This window comes from Monodon monoceros, unplaced genomic scaffold (genome assembly GCF_005190385.1).
Source record: "Monodon monoceros isolate NGI ecotype Baffin Bay Population unplaced genomic scaffold, NGI_Narwhal_1 Super_Scaffold_15, whole genome shotgun sequence".
In the NCBI taxonomy this organism is placed as follows: Eukaryota; Metazoa; Chordata; class Mammalia; order Artiodactyla; family Monodontidae; genus Monodon; species Monodon monoceros.
Genome location: NW_021703771.1, coordinates 73888126 through 73908596, shown reverse-complemented (window position 1 = coordinate 73908596; position 20471 = coordinate 73888126). Strand labels below are relative to the sequence as shown.

At 40.1% G+C, this 20471-nt stretch overlaps 1 protein-coding gene across 5 annotated transcripts in view; it reads right to left on the bottom strand.

Moving 5' to 3' along the window:
- Positions 1 to 20471, bottom strand: part of MTHFD1L (methylenetetrahydrofolate dehydrogenase (NADP+ dependent) 1 like) — a 196375-nt gene that overhangs the window by 80359 nt on the left and 95545 nt on the right. For all 5 annotated transcript variants that reach the window (XR_003793716.1, XR_003793717.1, XM_029223967.1 and 2 more), the window contains one exon: positions 2073 to 2212. Coding sequence is in view for 3 of the 5 variants with exons in the window: in XM_029223967.1 (XP_029079800.1) it covers positions 2073 to 2212 (140 nt within the window). In the remaining 2 variants the exon portion in view is untranslated. The remainder of the gene's footprint in view (positions 1 to 2072; positions 2213 to 20471) is intronic.

The following is a 20471-nucleotide window of genomic DNA, read 5'->3' as shown; positions in this document are numbered from 1 at the left end:
TGAATAAACATAAGAGGCAGCCGAGGTTATTTGTGTAATGATATCAAAAGGAAGTAGAAATTATAATGGATCAAAAACATTACTATGGAGTTGTTTCAAGTAAGAAGGAATGACACTGAGGTGGATAATACGGAATACAGGATTAAGAAGATCAAAGTTCATGTATTATTCAATTATCGAAAACATTTCCTTGACGCAGAGTATGCCGGGCATGAGGAATACACAAATTAATAAGATATAGTCCTTAATCTCAAGGAATTCAGAGTCGAGTAGGGAGATACACACATAGACATTCATAAAATAATATGATGCAGAAGCACTACTGGGGTCCAGGAGAGGAATGCTGCACTTCATCTGGCTTCCTGATCCCCCCGTTTATTATCCTCCACCCATATCTGTGCCTACTAATCTCGAGCCCTGTTACAATCATCACCGGCATGGAAACACGACATTAAGGGGAACTGAAAGAGGTACCAAGGATTAAGGTGAGCAGAAAATGCAACCGTTGTAAAACAGAGCACACACATTAAGATGAACTGAAATAGGATTATAAATCATGTTGTGAGTTTTTATAGGACAGAGACGAGATTGGAGTGTGCAAAAACACTGGACTAGAAGTCCAGAGACCTTGATTCCATGTCTGATTAGTCCCCAAACAGATGGAGGATACTAAGCAAGACCCAGAATCCTCCAGCACCTCAGTAATTTTATCTTTGTAAAGATTTGAACCAGACTAATTTCTAAGCCCTTTCCAGTATTAAAGCCCTTTGATTTTATAATTTTCAGGGTGCAAGACAGGGAGGGGGAATTTCAAACTTATCTTATATAGGTAGAGATCGTTCTTTGAAAACGGAAGTTGATACAGCTTCAGAGTCTGAACTCAACTGGTGTTTTGAACAAAATCAGAACTCTCTAGCACTACTATATTATAATACCTGCCGCGTCAATCTTGCCGTTGATATAATGGTGAAGCTCTAGGCTAAAATGAAGTGCTCAAGCATCTGGTATTAATGAGCGGATTAGGGATTCAGAGGAGGTTTACCCTTCATTCATATTCAGCTCTGAATGCCTGACAAAAGTGGAGAGTCTGTATCTCAGACCCAGGCTTGAGATTTGGCCCTCTGCTGGCCTGGTGACATCCCCTAGACACATCAAACCTCAGCTTCCTCATCTGTAAAATGATATAATGTCTGCGTCTCCTAGGACAAAGAATCGCTAAGATGATTAAACAGTGCACATCGTGGCGTTTCATCATGGCAAACTTGTTATTTGTTTATGCTATATAATTAATCATTGTGTGATATCTGCATACACAGTATACCAATTAAGAAATCAGATTTGGCAGTCTGTGTAATATATCAATAATATAAGTAATAAAGAAACTCCAAATGATTTTATTTCAAAAATGGTTCATCAGTACAACATTTCTTATTCTCCCTTTGGAAATCCCTAAAAATGAAAAAGAAAAAGAAAAAAACAAAAAACAAAAAACTACATCTTTGCTGTGGAAAGGTGAAAACTCCTTTCAGGTGTGTGTGATAAAGTCTTTAAAGATGTTAAAACAGAATTTGTGTTTTCTAAGCAAAGCTCTCTTAGAAATAATCCAGTGCTCTAACAGAGTTATAAAGTGAAATCATAATAAACAGAAACAGAAGGAAAATAGTGCTAGATGAAATCTGATGAGATGTAGCGTCAGTGAACCAAAAAAACTACCCGTACAAACACTGAACAACCTCACCCACAAAAGCAATCACTCTAACCCTTCTGTTCTGCATTCAGGAACCAAAGCCTCTATCCTCCCATTACCACAGGGTTATAAAATGTTGACATAAGTTTCAGTTTAGACTCTTAGAACTAAAGAGTGGTCACATGCTCCTTCCCAAAATATTGCTTAGAAATAACTTTGTGGGTGTTACCAATTACTTGATCGAACTGAACTCTAAATGCCCTATAATGGTGATTTGTGAAAAAGGAGATATTCTAGAAAACTGCAGTTATGAAGCAGGTTTGGACGTTTCAAAGGTTCACTTCTGCTTCCTTCTGTTTTATTAGAAAGGAAGCACGGTGCTTACACTTGGTCCACCTCCGTGCATCTTCAGCGCCCGCACCGTCGCCACCAGCACCACAACACTGGGCACCAAGCCAGAAGCTCTGCACTTGATGTTGAAGAATTTCTCCATGCCAATATCAGCACCAAAGCCAGCTTCAGTCACTGTGGAGAATCAAGTTTGAAACTTGCTGTTATCTTCTAAAAACAACAGTAGCTTTTGACAATCACTGATGTGGTTCAAATTCAAAGGATGACAAATTCTCCTCCACGTTCAAGGTTCCTACACACCACTGCATCCTGTTCATATACAAAGGTAAAAAGACGTTTCCATGGTTTTAGAAAATGTCCTACTTCCTTACATTCCACAAGAAGATGACTCTCTACTCTGCTTCACACCACTGTTCCTTAAGGATTCGTTGCCATGGCCAAGATTTTTCTTCCAGTATAGAAGGTCAAGGCAAAGCTTTTCTTAACACAGATGGTATTTTCAACCTTTTAATCAGGTTCCAAAATGTGTCAAAGAACACTGCTAGTATGATTAGTATAGAAGATCTTTCCTTACTCTTTATAAGATACATACAGAATCACTTATTTTTATTCCATCTGGCCATTTCTATTGATGAACAAAACTGAAGTCAGTTGAGCCGTTTAAGGAGGTTGATCGTCAGGCTTGATAATAAGATGGTATCTTTACTTCATAACCACAGAGGACACTCATCTGTAACCATCCTTTCCCCTGCCCCTAAATTGCTAAAAATGTTACTAAGGCAGTTATGGCTATAGCAGGGAGACTATCCAACACTGCCTTCCAAGATAATACTCCTGGGTAAGCAGCAGTATCTTCATACACAAAGCAGAGCTCTGGACCAGCCACATCACCAGCCCCTGGGGGTTTATTAGAAACGCAGACTCTTGGGCTCTATCCCAGAACTATTGAATCAGAACCAGCATTTTGACAAGATCCCTTAGTGAGATGAATGCCCATTAAAATTTGAGAAGCACACTGCTCTAGGGAAGGAATACTATTAATGGACTAGAAATTAAACATTTATGGAATATGCACTACATACTTACAGTACAACCAAGGCCATAATTTATGGCAGAAAGAGGAAGAGGCAGTAAAAAAAATTTACTAAGATAAAATAGAAACCATTTAACATGTGAATAAATGAGGATATTTGTCCCCAGCATTCACTGAATATACACATTTTAACAAAAATTAAGAAAAGAAAAACAGAGAGGGCAGACAGACAGCAGAAGCAAGAAGTACAATCCTGCAGCCTGTGGAACAAAAACCACATTCATAGAAAGATAGACAAGATGAAAAGGCAGAGGGCTATGTACCAGATGAAGGAACAAGATAAAAACCCAGAAAAACAACTAAATGAAGTGGAGATAGGCAACCTTCCAGAAAAAGAATTCAAATAATGATAGTGAAGATGATCCAAGAACTCAGAAAAACAATGGAGGCAAAGATCGAGAAGATGCAAGAAATGTTTAACAAAGACCTAGAAGAACTAAAGAACAAACAAACAGAGATGAACAGTACAATAAGTGAAATGAAAAATACAAGAAGGAATCAATAGAATAACTGAGGCAGAAGAACGGATAAGTGACCTGGAAGACAGAATGGTGGAATTCACTGCTGCAGAACAGAATAAAGAAAAAAGAATAAAAAGAAATGAAGACAGCTTAAGACACCTCTGGGACAACATTAAACGCAACAACATTCGCAACACAGGGGTCCCAGAAGGAGAAGAGAGAGACAAAGGACCCGAGAAAATATTTGAAGAGATTATAGTCGAAAACTTCCCTGACATGGGAAAGGAAATAACCACCCAAGTCCAGGAAGCGCAGCGAGTCCCATACAGGATCAACCCAAGGAGAAACACGCCGAGACACACAATAATCAAATTGGCAAAAATTAAAGACAAAGAAAAATTACTGAAAGCAGCAAGGGAAAAACGACAAATAACATACAAGGGAACTCCCATAAGGTTAACAGCTGATTTCTCAGCAGAAACTCTACAAGCCAGAAGGGAGTGGCATGATATACTTAAAGTGATGAAAGGGGAAAACCTATAACCAAGATTACCCAGCAAGGATCTCATTCAGATTCGATGGAGAAATCAAAAGCTTTACAGGCAAGCAAAAGCTAAGAGAATTCAGCACCACCAAACCAGCTCTACAACAAAAGCTAAAGGAACTTCTCTACGAGGGAAACACAAAAGAAGAAAAGGACCTACAAAAACAAACCCAGAGCGATTAAGAAAATGGTCACAGGAACATACAGCTCAATAATTACCTTAACGTCAATGGATTAAATGCTCCAACCAAAAGACACAGACTTGCTGAATGGATACAAAAACAAGACCCATATATACGCTGTCTACAAGAGACCCACTTCAGACCTAGGGACACATACAGACCGAAAGTGAGGGGATGGAAAAAGATATTCCATGCAAATGGAAATCAAAACAAAGCTGCAGTAGCAATACTCATATCAGATAAAATAGACTTTAAAATAAAGAATGTTACAAGAGGCAAGGAAGGACACTACATAATGATCAAGGGATCAACCCAAGAAGAAGATATAACAATTGTAAATATATATGCATCCAACATAGGAGCACCTCAATACATAAGGCAAACGCTAACAGCTGTAAAAGAGGAAATTGACAGTAACACAGTAATAGTGGGGGACATTAACACCTCACCCACACCAATGAACAGATGATCCAAAATGAAAATTAATAAGGAAACACAAGCTTTAAATGTCACAATACACCAGATACATTAAACTGATATGTATAGGACACTCCATCCAAAAACAGCAGATTACACTTTCTTCTCAAGTGCGCTCCGAACATTCTCCTGGATAGATCACATCTTGTGTCACAAATCGAGCCCCAGTAAATTTAAGAAAATTGAAATCATATCAAGCATCTTTTCTGACCACAACACTATGAGATTAGAAATGAATTACAGGGGAAAAAAGCGTTAAAAACACAAACACATGGAGGCTGAACAATACGTTACTAAATAACCAAGTGATCACTGAAGAAATCAAAGAGGGAATCAAAAAATACGTAGACAAATGACAATGAAAACACGAGGATCCAAAACCTATAGGAGGCAGCAAAAGCAGTTCTAAGTGGAAGCTTATAGCTATACAAGCCTACCTCAAGAAACAAGAAACATCTCAAATAAACAATCTATCCTTACACCTAAAGGAACTAGAGAAAGAAGAACAAACAAAACCCAAAGTTAGCAGAAGGAAAGAAAACATAAAGATCAGAGCAGAAATAAATGAAATAGAAACAAAGAAAACAACAGCAAAGATCAATAAAACTAAAAGCTGGTTCTTTGAGAAGATAAACAAAATTGATAAACCGTCAGCCAGACTCATCAAGAAAAAGAGGGAGAGGACCAAATCAATAAAATTAAAACTGAAAAAGGAGAAGTTACAACAGACACCACAGAAACACAAAGCATCCTAAGAGACTACTACAAGCAACTCTATGCCAATAAAATGGACAACCTGGAAGGAATGGACAAATTCTTAGAAAGGTATAACCTTCCAAGACTGAACCAGGAAGAAAGAGAAAATATGAACAGACCAATCACAAGTAACAAAATTGAAATCGTGATTAAACATCTTCCAGCAAACAAAAATCCAGGACCAGATGGCTTCACAGGTGAATTCTATCAAACGTTTAGAGAAGACCTAACACCCATCCTTCTCAAACTCTTCCAAAAAATTGCAGAGGAAGGAACACACCCCAACTCATTCTAAGAGGCCACCATCACCCTGATACCAAAACCAGAAAAAGATACTACAAAAAAATAAAATTACAGACCAATATGACTGATGAATATAGATGCAAAAATCCTCAGCAAAATACTAGCAAACAGAATCCAACAACACTTTAAAAGGATCATACACCATGATCAAGTGGGATTTATCCCAGGGATAAAGGGATTCTTCAATATACGCAAATCAATCAATGTGATACACCATATTAACAAATTGAAGAATAAAAACCGTATGATCATCTCAATAGATGCAGAAAAAGCTTTTGACAAAATTCAATACCCATTTATGATAAAAACTCTCCAGAAAGTGGGCATAGACGGAACCTACCTCGACATAATAAAGGCCATATACGACAAACCCACAGCAAACATCATGCTGAATAGTGAAAAACTGAAAGCATTTCCGATCAGGAACACGACAAGGATGTCCACTCTCACCACTATTATTCAACATAGTTTTGGAAGTCCTAGCCACGGCAATCAGAGAAGAAAAAGAAAAAAAAGGAATCCAAATTGGAAAAGAAGAAGTAAAACTCTCACTGTTTGCAGATGACGTGGTACTATACATAGAGAATCCTAAAGATGCCACCAGAAAACTACCAGAGCTAATCGAGGCATTTGGTAAAGTTGCAGGATACAAAATTAATGCACAGAAATCTCTTGCATTCCTATATACTAATGATGAAAAATCTGAAAGAGAAATTAAGGAAACGCTCCCATTTACCACTGCAACAAAAAGAATAAAATACCTAGGAATAAACCTACCTAGGGAGACAAAAGACCTGTATGCAGAAAACTGTAAGACACTGATGAAAGAAATTAAAGATGATACCAACAGATGGAGAGATATACCATGTTCTTGGATTGGAAGAATCAATACTGTGAAAATGAGGGCTTCCCTGGTGGCGCGGTGGTTCGGAGTCCGCCTGCTGAGGCAGGGGACACGGGTTTGTGCCCCGGTCCGGGAAGATGCCACATGCCGCGGAGTGGCTAGGCCCGTGAGCTATGGCCGCTGGGCCTGCGCGTCCGGAGCCTGTGCTCCGCAACGGGGGAGGCCACAACAGCAAGAGGCCCACGTACCACAATAAAATATATATATATATACTGTGAAAATGACTATACTACTCAAAGCAATCTACAGATTTAACGCAATCCCTATCAAATTAGCAATGGCATGTTTTACAGAACTAGAACAAAAAATCTTAAAATTTGTACAGTGACACAATAGACCCTGAGTAGGCAAAGCAGTCTTGACGGGAAAAAACGGAGCTGGAGGAATCAGACTCGCTGACTTCAGACTATACTACAAAGCTACAGTAATCAAGACAATATGGTACTGGCACAAAAACAGAAACATCAATCAATGAAACAAGATAGAAAGCCCAGAGAGAAACCCACGCACCTAGGGTCAACTGATGACAAAGGAGGCAAGGATATACAATGGAGAAAAGACAGTCTCTTCAATAAGTGGTGCTGGGAAAACTGGACAGCTACATATAAAAGAATGAAATTAGGACACTCCCTAACACCATACACAAAAATAAACTCAAAATGGATTAGAGACCTAAATGTAAGTCCGGAGAGTATAAAACTCTTAGAGGAAAACACAGGAAGAACATTCTTTGACATAAATCACAGCAAGATCTTTTTTGATCCATCTCCTAGAGTAATGGAAATAAAAACGAAAATAAACAATTGGGACCTAATGAAACTTAAATGCTTTTGCACAGCAATGAAAACCATAAACAAGATGAAAAGACAACCCTCAAAATGGGAGAAAATATCTGCAAACGAATCAACAAAGAATTAATCTCCAAAATATATAAACAGCTCATGCAGCCCAATATTAAAGAAAAACACAACCCAATCCAAAAATGGGCAAAAGACCTAAATAGACATTTCTCCAAAGAAGACATACAGATGGCCAAGAAGCACATGAAAAGCTGCTCAACATCACTAACTATTAGAGCAATGTAAATCAAAACTACAATGAGGCATCACCTCACACCAGTTAGAATGGGCATCATCAGAAAATCTACAAACAACAAATGCTGGAGGGGGTGTGGAGAAAAGGGAACCCTCTTGCATTGTTGGTGGGAATGTAAATTGATACAGCCACTATGGAGAACAGTATAAAACTAAAAACAGAATTACCATATGACCTAAGAATCCCAATACTGGGCATATACCCAGAGAAAACCATAACCCAAAAAACACATGCACCCCAATGTTCATTGCAGCACAATTTACAATAGCCAGGTCATGGAAGCAACCTAAATGCCCATCGACAGATGAACGGATAAAGATGTGGTACGTATATACAATGGAATATTACTCAGCCATAAAAAGGAATGAAATTGGGTCATTTGTAGAGATGTGGGTGGATCTAGAGACTGTCATACAGAGTGAAGTAAGTCAGAAAGAGAAAAACAAATATCGTATATTAACACATATATGTGGAACCTAGAAAAATGGTACAGGTGAACTGGTTTGCAGGACAGAAGTTGAGACACAGATGTAGAGAACAAAAGTATGGACACCAAGGGAGGAAAGCCGCAGGGGGGTGGGGATGGTGGTGTGATGAATTGGGCGATTGGGATTGACATGTGTACACTGATGTGTATAAAACTGATGACTAATAAGAATATGCCATATAAAAAAATAAAGTAACATTCAAAATAAAAGAAAAATAAAACATTACCCATAATTTCAGACTCTTTTTGACTTTTTTAGTCAAGTAGTTGTCCTAATTCTTTATAGTTTCCTTTTATTTATTTATTTAAAAAATTTTTTTTGCGGTATGCGGGCCTCTCACTGCTGTGGCCTCTCCCGTTGCGGAGCACAGGCTCTGGACGCACGGGCCCAGCCGCTCTGCGGCATGTGGGATCCTCCCAAACCGGGGCACGAACCCGTGTCCCCTGCATCAGCAGGCGGACTCTCGACCACTGCACCACCAGGGAAGCCCGATGGTTTCCTTTTAGTACCTCATATTCCTGTATAATTTTTAACGAATAGGTAGAATTTTGTAAGTCTGCTCTTTTACTTTAAAATTATCAGGGTTTTCTTGCTGTACTACAAACTTCCAAAAATTATAAGTGGCAACTTATAATTTTGTTGTTGATGTACCGAGATTTGCAAAATTGTTCCCCCTGTTATTAGATGTTTGGGTTGTTTCCAATATCAACAATGTTGCAAAATAGCTGTGCATATGGGCTTTAACCTCTTTGAAATTATATTCTTGGAATAAATTCCCAAGGGTGAGAGTATGGTGCCAGAGGGTATAAAATTTTTTTATGACTGTTGATATGCTTTTGACAAGTTGAAAAACATTCCTTTGAAAGTATTCAATTTGGAATGAACATAGCTACAAGTCATTTTCCTCCCCTTTACTAGATTTCCTTTGAACAAGCGATGTAGCTATGTTATATTTTAAAAACTGTTTAATGTCACCCTATAGTTAGAAGTAGACTATTATGTACATTTCACATAATGGGGTTTGATCAAGTGATCTCTAGTCTTTCCAACCTGATGCACATGTCCACTTGAAGCTCCCCTATTACACTGTAAACTCCATGGGGATAGGGACCATGTCTGTTAACACTGCAAGGCACATAGTAGGCACTGAATTAACGTATATACCTCCAAACCAAACAAAAGGGAGTAGAAAGTTTCAAAACACTTGGTCAAAACACTTGTTTTATTGTATCATTAATATATTAATAACACATTTTATTTACAAACGTGTAATTCCCTTGCAAAAGTTGCGTGCGCAAATTCTCTTTAAAAAACCTGAACTCTTCCCTTCCTCAGCCTTCACATATAGTTACCAAGTTCTCCTACCTTCATCAGCTCAGTGCTGCCAAAGGAAAAACTCCCAAGATCCCTAACATAAAACCAAAGGCCACCCTAATGTAACTACCTTCACTTTCCTCACCCTCTGCCTCAAATTTCGTGTTGCAGTAATACCACTTCCAGGAGAGCCCACACGAAGCATGTGATTTGTCATCCTCACCACTCTTCTCCCATCTGGAATGTTCTTCTCTCCCCTCTCCCTTAAAGCCTTAGCTCAGATGTCTCATTTCCTGGAAGCTTGCTCTGAACTTCTCAGGCAGAGGAAGCTACCCCTTCTGCCCCTCCTAGCCCTCTGGTTTGTTGCTCCACGGAGCCCACATCCATCTCTGCATGTAGCATCCTAATTAGACGTATGTGTCATCTGCCATGTGGAGGGCCGGGGCCATATCTCATTCACCTTTGTATCTCTAGTACCAAGTGCAAAAAAAATGAGTGAATTAACAAAGAAAAGAAGAAACTATCAGAGAGGGAGCCAGCTATCATTCAACAGGGAAAGGTAGATAGACATATACATAAAATAGAATTTAAACAATTAATAGTTTTCTTACAGCTCCCTATCATATCTTTTGTTTCTTAAAATACCAAAACCATTTTAATAAGAGCTATAAAGGTCATATCTGAAAAAGACAGACCACCTCAAATGTCTACATAAGCTAGACAAGATTAATTTCATGTTGGGAGGGAGGAAGCACAGTAACAAAGAGAACTTCAGTTAGGGAAGGAAACAGGATGCAGTAATAAAGGTCTGGGACTGTGGCTTCCAAATGCAAGGGAAATATGGAGGCAAACAATATGAAGAAAACAGGAGGAAGTGCCAGATTCTTATCCGTTGAAAACTGTTTGGAAATACTGCACGTATTTTTATTTGTTTTCAAATATCGGACTGCTAAGGAAAACAGAAGGTATGCTGGTGGGTCAGTAATTCCAAAAGTAAGGACCACTTAATACGGTGTCATCAACAAGAACTAACTTCAACATGGACACCGTGCAGAGCTGTGTGTCTGTGTCTTAGTCCCATGGGCAAGGGGGACAGTGTCTGGTTGTGATAAGGGGGCAAGTTCCATTTCCTAGGCAAATCCTGGGACTGGTCGACGTCGAAAACCCGTAAGTTAAGTTTTCCTAGTGACCTGAAATAAGCAATTTATTCCCTTACTGTCTCTGCTGCTCTCTATAAATTTTAAAACAGATAAGGAAGAAGGAATTATTTCATGTGGATTGTAGTATAGACTTGGTCTTGAGTCACGAAGCAAGTACGTTTACTACGATTTAGCAATCCTGAAGAGCACATAATGTAGACTTCTGCAAGCTGCACGTTTTAAAAGGTTTGCGAGAAACTGCCCGTGCCATGAGAATTATTTGTCTTGGTAATCTCATGCTTTTGGTGGGGGCGGGGGCAGGGGCGAGGGGGTTGTTTACAGCTATTCAACTTACAGCGTGAATGGAAACAGGAAATGCTGACTGATACTCTGTGTGAGCACAGAAGCTCGTAGATAGGGATTCTGTAGCCTGGCTTGATTCAAACTTCAAAACCCATAATCTGCTCAGAAAGGAACTGTCAGTGGGTCTGCTCTGGGAAGGGACTATTTGGACAAATACTCTTAGTAACCTGCACAGGAAACAGAGCTCTGGGTAAAAACCAATACTGGACAACTGGGTGGCTGGCTCTCTATGCTGATCTGCTAGGACACCCCGAGTCCCATGGTACAAACTTAACAGAAACAATAACAACAAAAAAGCCACTACTGACAGGCACACTTGCTATCTATGAAATTCTTCAATAAGGCAGAGAGAATGACTTTTATATTGAAGTTATTCTATCACATCCCCAACTTGCTATACACAGAGAAGTTGCAGTGATGATTAGGACTCAGATTTTAGAGTAATCACTGATCTGCTACCCTAAAAAAAAAAAAAAAAAAAAAAAAAGGATTAACGTCATGACATCATAGGCAGGCCCTATAAGCCATGGGTTCATAAAATTCTAGAGCTATGAGGGACCTTTAGGGATAACATACTCTAACCTCTTCAGGGCTCCTATGTGCCAGGTAAGCTCCCTTCTTGAGATAACAATGAAGAACCTGCTATGCTGTCTCAGGTCCCTCTGATGCCCGGCCCAGAGCGCTCCTTTTTATATTACACACTCTCTGCCATTCTGCCCAAAAGCACTCTTGATTAAACATATACACCCCAGGATTTAGGAAAAACCTTTGTTTCTTCTCATTCAGTAATTACTGAACCTCTATGACCCTGCCAGGCATCTAAGCATTTATCAATGTGCCCCTGTCTTCACTTAGTGAGCCAACAGGGCTGCCAGCACATTTTTAACAAGACAAAGATGAGAAAGATTCATTCATTACCTAATAACAAAGGAACATCTTTCTAACCTTTCTTTTCATTGTTTTCCTGCTTGAATTCCCTTTGGTACTTTAAAATGTTTATTTATCTATCAGTATGTAGGCAAATTGGAATCAACTCTCTTTCACGATTACTTCTAGATGATCTCATGGGTTAGTACGTTTACTGAACCCATTTCTATGGATTCACAATCTTAAGTGCAGTTCAGTCGTTCTCAACTGGGGACATCTGTCAATATCTGGAGTCACTTTTGGTTATCGTAACTGGCATCTAGTAAGTAGGAGGCAGGGATGCTGCTAAACATCCTAGAATGCAGAGGACAGCCGCACACCCGCCTAAAAACAACAACAACAAAAAAACCCCACCTAGAATTATCTACCCAAAATGCCCAAAGAGGTAGACACCCTGCTCTAGTTCAAGCAGGACAAAGGAGCCTTGTACTTTCTAGACCCTCTTCCTGAGAACGCTACAAATGCATTTGCTGCATCGGAACAAAACACTGTACAAGATTATGTTAACGATAACCGTATGTCCCACGAGACCCTGAAATACGAGTAAAAACTCCACTCAGCAACGTCTGATACGCTGTGTCAACGATGTGTTTACTACAACGCGGCAGTTCCCGGTGATGAAAAGTAGTGTCTCACAGGTGGCTGATGCACCAACTTCGTAAGGAAGCCAGGAATACAGGACAACACGGGTGATGGCAATGATCTGTCTTACTAATAAGAACAAACATATATGATGGGGGAAAGCTATTCAAACAGAAACTGGGGCTTGGGGAGAGGCACAGACGTTGACATTTACTGACACGCCTGTGTGCCCAGCAATGCACTAGACATTCTCCATCTCATTTCACTTTTTATCGCCTTCATCCTCTGCTTACAGATTATGAAGTTAAAGATGTAAAAGTTTAAATGATTTTTTCCCAAGATCAAACAGCGAGAAGGCGATAGAGCTTGGATGGAAATCATGGTCCATCTGACTGCAGGCTAGGCCCCTACTCCATCCTGCCCTGTCCATGTATAACTGATCCTGCAGCATTTCTTTAACTCAGCCGCTTGGCAAGTTGTGTACCAAGATGTAACTCTCAACACCTTATACTTCAATAGTAATTTGATATCTAAGATGTAGCTCTAGATTCTTTTCCTGAACCCCAGACTTGTTTTCTAATTGCAATGTGGCCCTGCTGTGATAAAAGAAAGTAAGTAATCTGCAGTCTTCTTCTCTATTATATTTCTTCCCTCCCTTCCTTCCCCTCTCTCCCTCCTTCCTTCCATTCTCTCTCTCTCTCTCTCTCTCTCTCTCTCTCAATTCAGAAAGTTCTTTTCTCTCTTAGAGCAATTCATTTAGGGATAATGAACCTCATCCTTTCCCAGTTCTCAGCCTACAGTGCTGAGTTCTGGGCAGTGGCGGGCAGTATACTGGTGAAAAAGAAAGAGCTGCCAAAGACCAGCTCCATCTGGGTTTGGTATCCAACACCAGCAGAAACAGGTCACAGGTAGAGAACACTTGCTCTGCAATCTGGCCTCCTGAGAACCAGATGGTATTCTGGGAGTCAGCGGGTATTTCACCACCTTTCACTGGATGAGTCAGATCCCAAGATGGGTCTTCCCAGCCTCCTCCAACCCAGGCGTCCACCCTCCAGCACTGGCTGGGGAAATGACCAGCCCCCCAACTCTCTTGTTTGGGTTTTCCTTTCCAAATTGCACACCACGGTGGGAGAAAAGGCAACAAATACTTCAGATCTGAAATTCTCGTTTTTGCTTTTACACTGGGGAAAACCCTCCTTAGGCTCTGGGATAGAGTTAAACTGAGGCACCAAGAGTTGTCCCTGAGTTTCTGGCTACTTGAGACACCTGAATATTGTCACTATCATAGCAAACTGAACTTCCACCTTGCTGTGTCACTAAGGGTTTATTCCATGTGTACTCAGAAGATTAGAATTTTCAGATTTCACAGCCACTTTATAATGGTAATAATTTTTCTCTCCATGATACATGCAACCAACATACATATCAAATACACAACATAGTGAATCCCCATTACTTTGGGACATGAACTTGAATTTATGGACTGTTAGAGGGCTCACAGAAGAACCAGCCTTTGCAATCAGTTTAGCTCAAAATAGGCTGAGATAAGAAGTATGTCTGCACAGGGCAGATTTTGCTAACTTAATCCTCAAAAGAATTTCTAGTAAACAGAGGGAGAAATAAAACCGTAGCTTTCATTCAGTTAGCACTTAACTTTCTCACGACAAATCAGAAATGAAAACAAAACCTTTGTACAGGAGGAAGTAAGGTAGATGCCGGACTAGGCTTCATTCTGAAGCACTGTGGGCTATAATTCCTGAAAAATGCTAAAGGAATGGAAACTGGACTCTTCAAACTGCCTTTTTCTACCCTATGTAAACATGTCTACTCCGCTGCAGCTGTCCACAGATAAACTCAGGGCAAGTGGAGTTCAGAGTCACAGAAGCACATAAACTCTGAACTGCAGCTCAAGGTAGGCTGCTGGCCTTCGAGGATTTTAATTATTTTTTCAACGACTAGAAGGAGACTAAGTAAACCAGGATGAATCAATAAATGACAGGGGAAGCTCTGTATTATTACTACAGCTGGAAAAAAAAGTGTGGGGGGACTTGATTTAGAACGCATTAATTTTAAGGATCCAACTTAAGACTATGAAATTCTACAAAAAAATGAAATCCTTTCTGCTCTTTCGGACTTGTCTTTGCTCTTAGTTTTTTTTTTCTTTTTTTTTTTTAAAAATTTATTTATTTTTGGCTGTTTTGGGTCTTCGTTTCTGGGCAAGGGCTTTCTCTAGTTGCGGCGAGCGGGGGCCACTCTTCATCGCGGTGCGCGGGCCTCTCACTGTCGCGGCCTCTCTTGTTGCGGAGCACAGGCTCCAGACGCGCAGGCTCGGTAGTTGTGGCGCACGGGCCTAGTGGCTCCGCGGCATGTGGGATCTTCCCAGACCAGGGCTCGAACCCGTGTCCCCTGCATTGGCAGGCAGACTCTCAACCAGTGCACCACCAGGGAAGCCCCCCTGCTCTTCGGTTTTATTAAATGTCTTAGGGTCAAATTTTCATCAAGTATACAGATTCAACTGGGCACAGGAAAAAGAAACCAATTAAAAAAGAAAAAAAATATTAATATTCACATGTGCCTTTCCTCTTTCTTACCTTTTTGGTGATGGCAGTGCTTACACACATTAGGGGAAGTTTGGTAGTCGTACAGAAGCATGAGAAGGTTACAGGGGAGTTATTAGGAGAAAAGGAAAGAGAAGATAAGGAAAGTATAAAAAGGACATCGGTCCATATGAACTATATGTTTTTGGTAGTAATAAAAACTTCAAAAATACCAGTAATGCCACTTAGATGTACTTTGGTATCAGGATCCAGGATCCTTCTTCCAGAGAATTAATTAGGTACAGACACTGGTTCCTGTTATTTGAACCCATCGTTATACATCTTGTTTTGTAAAATGGTTTTGACCAAAGTGAAATTTGATTTTGAAAAAAATGTTTAGATGAAAATTAAATTATACATGTTACTTTTTACCTCCTCTATAAAAATCCAACTGAATTAAATTCATAAATTCATTACCCAAAGATGCCAACTGCTTGTACAGATCATGAGCACCTGTACAATGTCATTGCTTCGACCAGGGTTTTAACCCTTCCGTTTTTAGCCAACTGTGGTACCCCAAAGTTCTGGCTAAGGGCCTGGATTTTGGGTGACTGCTTGGGGCAGAGCTGTTCTCTTGCAGCTCCTGAAAACCGGACACTAGGAAAATAACTTGAAACAAATTCTGAAAGTCTCTGCTAACAACATGCCTTCATTGAAAGTAATGGAATGATGAAATAGAACATTTTTCATCGAGCAGTTGATGAAAACCAAGCCAAGGAGGAAGAAAGCATAAATGTCAAAAGGTAAATACGTTTAATCTCAAAGGTTCCCAGGGGAAAAAAACAACATCCAAAAAACTGTATTAGCTTCTTCTGTGACTGCAAGAAACCCAGCAAGAGAAACCAAGATTCCTGAGTTTGGAAACAAATTATATCTACCAACATTCCTAGTATGACAACTTCTATTATAGAAAAAGAAACTAAGATGGAAGGAAAACATTCTAAACTTGAAAGCTGGAAGATTCTACAACGTATTTAACTAAATAAAAGCAGGCAGGGCAGGAATTTTTGAACTGAAGGTAGAGACCCATTAGTGTTTTACATAATCAATTTACTGGGTTGCAACAAGAATTTTAAAAAAAAGAAGAAATAGGATAGGAAATATTAGGATACATGACATATGATAAGAGAAAGTAGTCTTGTTTCATAAGACATCGATTCCATTTTTGCACACGTGTGTGCATGTGTGCACATGCATTTTGTGATATAAAGTGTACTTTATGCTCTGGGTTTCAGTCAAAACATTCAAGAGCCACTGGCCCAGACTCTGCAGATTTCTTATCTAGGAAGGGAGACAGACCGGCTGGTTTTACAGTCATGTCTAGCCCCACTGGTTTCTCACAAGATCAATTTAATGATTATCCAGACCTGGTCCCACTCTGCTCAGCACTGGGACAAACGGCACAGGTAGCTCAAAGGAATGACGACCCTAACCTCAGTGTTATCAGCCATTACCAGTACATTTAGGGGCACAGATGCAATGTTACTCTCACTGATCCAGTGGCTCTTCTGGGCAGAAATGGTCTCCATGGTCCTTCTTTCCATGTTTTCTTCAGTGTGTCTGACCTGGTCACTAGCAATAGACAAGCCCCTCTGCCTGTCCAGTGGTACAAGGTCTTGAAAGGATTCGATTTAACAGAACAAATGAGGACTCACTGAAAAGGCCAGTAATTCCTACTTGCAAGTCTAAAAAACTCGAAGTAAAGATAATTGCCCCGAAAGGAGGGATGAGCATATGTTTTCCTTGGCTTATTTAAAAAATAATCCTTTCCGTCTATAAAATGAATATATATGAGTAGAAACATATTACTGATTACTGGAAAATTTGATGTGAAGGAGAGAATATATCAGGCACTTTTAACCGTGTTCGCTGTTATTTATGTCCTTGAATCTCTCTGTACTGTTGACCACGGAACATGCCCTTGAGATGTCCAAGTAAACACAGTTTATAAGGGAAAGGTAACAAAGCGTCAGGAATAATTCTCATGTTCCCACCTCTGCACCTCTACCCCATCCCTACGTGCAGAAGGAGTTGACACTAAAGTTTGGTATCATTCTTATTTTGTATAAACGAAGAAAAAACCCTCATTTGCCACCCCTGTTTCTTTCTCCTGCTCTAGGTATGTCCCCAGACTGGCCTTATATCTAGAAGTGGGGTCCAACTTGGGTTAAGTACCAATAATAGAAATATGATTATCTGTATCACACAAGAAAAAACTGATCTTTGATTTACTTAAGAATGAAAGTGGGCCTGTCAGTTTGGCTGACTTAGAAGATAATCCTAAGCATGTTTGTGTAGAGAAGTCAAAGAAGTCAAAGGTCTCCTCTCTCTAAACCCTGGCAGATATTGTCACACACACACACACACACACACACACACACACACACGCACAAGAGAGAGAGAGAGAGAGTGAGGTAGAGTGACATGGATGACTTGGCATTAACTTGATTCTGGGAAAACCTCTTGAACTATGTCATGCTAACCTCACCTTTCTATTTAAAGGAGCCCATACAGAATCAGAAAATGTCGTAGCTTCTCTTGCAGCTAGGTATGGCTATGAGACCAAGGTTGTTAATGAGATGTAAACAGAAGTGTTGTATGACTTCCAGTAAGGCTCTAGAAAAGGTGATATGCCTTTCATTCTCCTTCCTGCTGGCTGGGTTACAGATGTGATGGCTGGGGCCTGTGCAACCATCCTGGGCTACTAGGCACACCCTGCTGACTGAGTAGATGACATACCAGTCGAGACTGTCTACCCTGGATTTCTTTTACATGGCAGAGAAATAAACTTATATTTGCTTTGGGCCACTTTCTTCACTATTGCTGTTATGTGTGGGTGAACCTAATCCTAGCTGATTCCTTTGTGAAAATAAAGCCTACTTAGAAACGTGATAGCATTTTTCATTTCTGTCATTTCAGTTTGCACATAATTTGAAAGCTATGCAGTGTTTTCTTTCTCTGCACAACAGTAACTCTGGGACTGAAGACAAGGTTACATTTCTAATTTAGAAAAGATGTGAGATTTGCTCAAAGTTTTGCTGATGAAAAAGTTAAAATTTCTGAGGCTGAGAGTGGCTGTAACTCTTTGATAGATGCCTCAAAGCTATGTCACTGAAGGTAAGTGAGAGAGGGTCTAATCGAAAGCTCCAGACACAGATTTAAATCAAGACAGCAGAAACCGGTACGTCAGTTTGCGGTAGAAGAGGACACACGGTAGGTCCCAAGAGGGTTTCCTGTTCATCTGACTTTAAGAACTGTCCCCACTCTAAATTCTATCTCCTCTGTGTACGTGTTAAACAAAGAAGTGCTCTTTGAAGGCAAAAAAAACTAGTTTCATAGTTGTTTTAAATAGTTTTAGAATTTATTATTAAACTATTGCCTGACCCTAAAAAGTAAAACCAATCTAGTCGACCAAAACATTCATGCACTTTTATAAAACAAACAAAAAAGGACTAAACAAGACTGAGGTGGGCTGGGGTAGAGGGCAATCAAAAGAAGGTACTCATATCGCTGGCGTCTAAAATTCAGTATGTCTGTGTGCATGAACACTTGAATATATGAAAAATAAAAATTAAAACAACACCTCTCATTCTTTAGGACATAACTGAACATCTCAGTGGGCAAGAAGGAGTTTTTAGTGGATGAATAAGCCATCCTCACTGCCTCTGGACAGCAGGCTACAAGGGCAACCTCTGAGAAATCTCTTCACTTCTCCACGTTGAGTTTGTAGAGAGAAGGTCTCGCCGGGGCTCAGGCTGTCTGATCCCTCAGGTCATCCACTGTCCACATCTCTACCATTCCCGTTATCAAGGGAAATGGAACAGCATGGATGGCTATATACAACCATCACTCCTGCTAGAAAGTTAACGTAAAGGCCCTGACCCACTCAACATGACTGTTGGCATCCAGATTTAGCTCTAAAAAAAGTAAAGACTTGACCACATACTAATGACAGCTGCCAATCTACGCCTCTAGCCTCAGCCTGTCTCCTAAATTCCAACCTATACTCCTCCCCCGCCTTGCATAAATAACAAACATTAACATTTTGCCACAACTGCTTATTTTCCTTTTACAAAGAAGTAACACAGCACAGACAGAGCTGAAGGCTATCCTCGTGCACGGGTACCAGTCCAGCTCCTTCCCTTCCTCTCACGGTCAGCAATTCATATTAACTTGGTGCTTATGCGGGTCATGTTTTCATTCTTCTGCACATGTCCAAAGGCATAAACAAAATACAGTGCTGTTTGTATGTTTTTTAAGTGTGTGAGACTGTATTTACAATTCCACGAGCTGCTTTTTCACTCAACGTTGTATTTCTGAGCTCTTTCCTTGTGGAAATACCCAGTAGTGCTGCTGGCTGTGAAGGACCCACATCTGTAACTGCTAACCGAGTCCTTTACTGGGGAAGGGGCCAGTTAGATATAACCCTTTGGCCTCTCCCTCCCCTCACTCATTCTCTTCAGGAGGGTGGACTGTCTTACCTGATGGGAAAGGGGCAGTTTGGAAAGAAACCCCATCTTCCAGTGGAGTCCTGATAACAGTAACACTACAAAATCATTCCGGAAGTTCTCATGGATCAGAAACTGTATGCTCTTCTCCATGACCTTTAAGGACGTGGAAAATATACGTCCAGTCTGTTTTCTCTGCCATATCGCTGAGCTGGATGAACTCCCAGTGATTCCGTGAACACATACTGACCTTTCTCCCCTCTGTCCCCCTTTACTGGATTAGATCTTAAACTTTTTTCAAAACCTCCCTCAAACGCCATCTTCTCAAGGGAGTCTTAATGGAACCACTATTGAAGAACTGTCCATTTATCTCTACCAGTAATTGAAAGCATAACATTTCAGATCGGCATTTGTTCCCCTCCAAATGACCTGATCTAACCATGAAATTCATCTCTGCCACGTCTTATACTCCAGCTAAACTATCCTCAGAACCCACCAACTCTTTCCCATCCACATTTGTTTGTTCTGTGCACTCTGCCTAAAAACCATTTCTCCCTAACTCTGCGTGTCAAATAACTTCAGATTTTAAATCAATTTTTCCTTTTTTAAAAAAATCACAAAAGTAATGCACACTAATTGTAAAAATTTCAAGAATACCAAAATACGTAAAGAATACAGTGAAGGTCACCATGACCCCATTTCCCACAGATGAATAAAAGTAATCATTTGATATACTTCTTTCATACCTTTTAATTGCAGG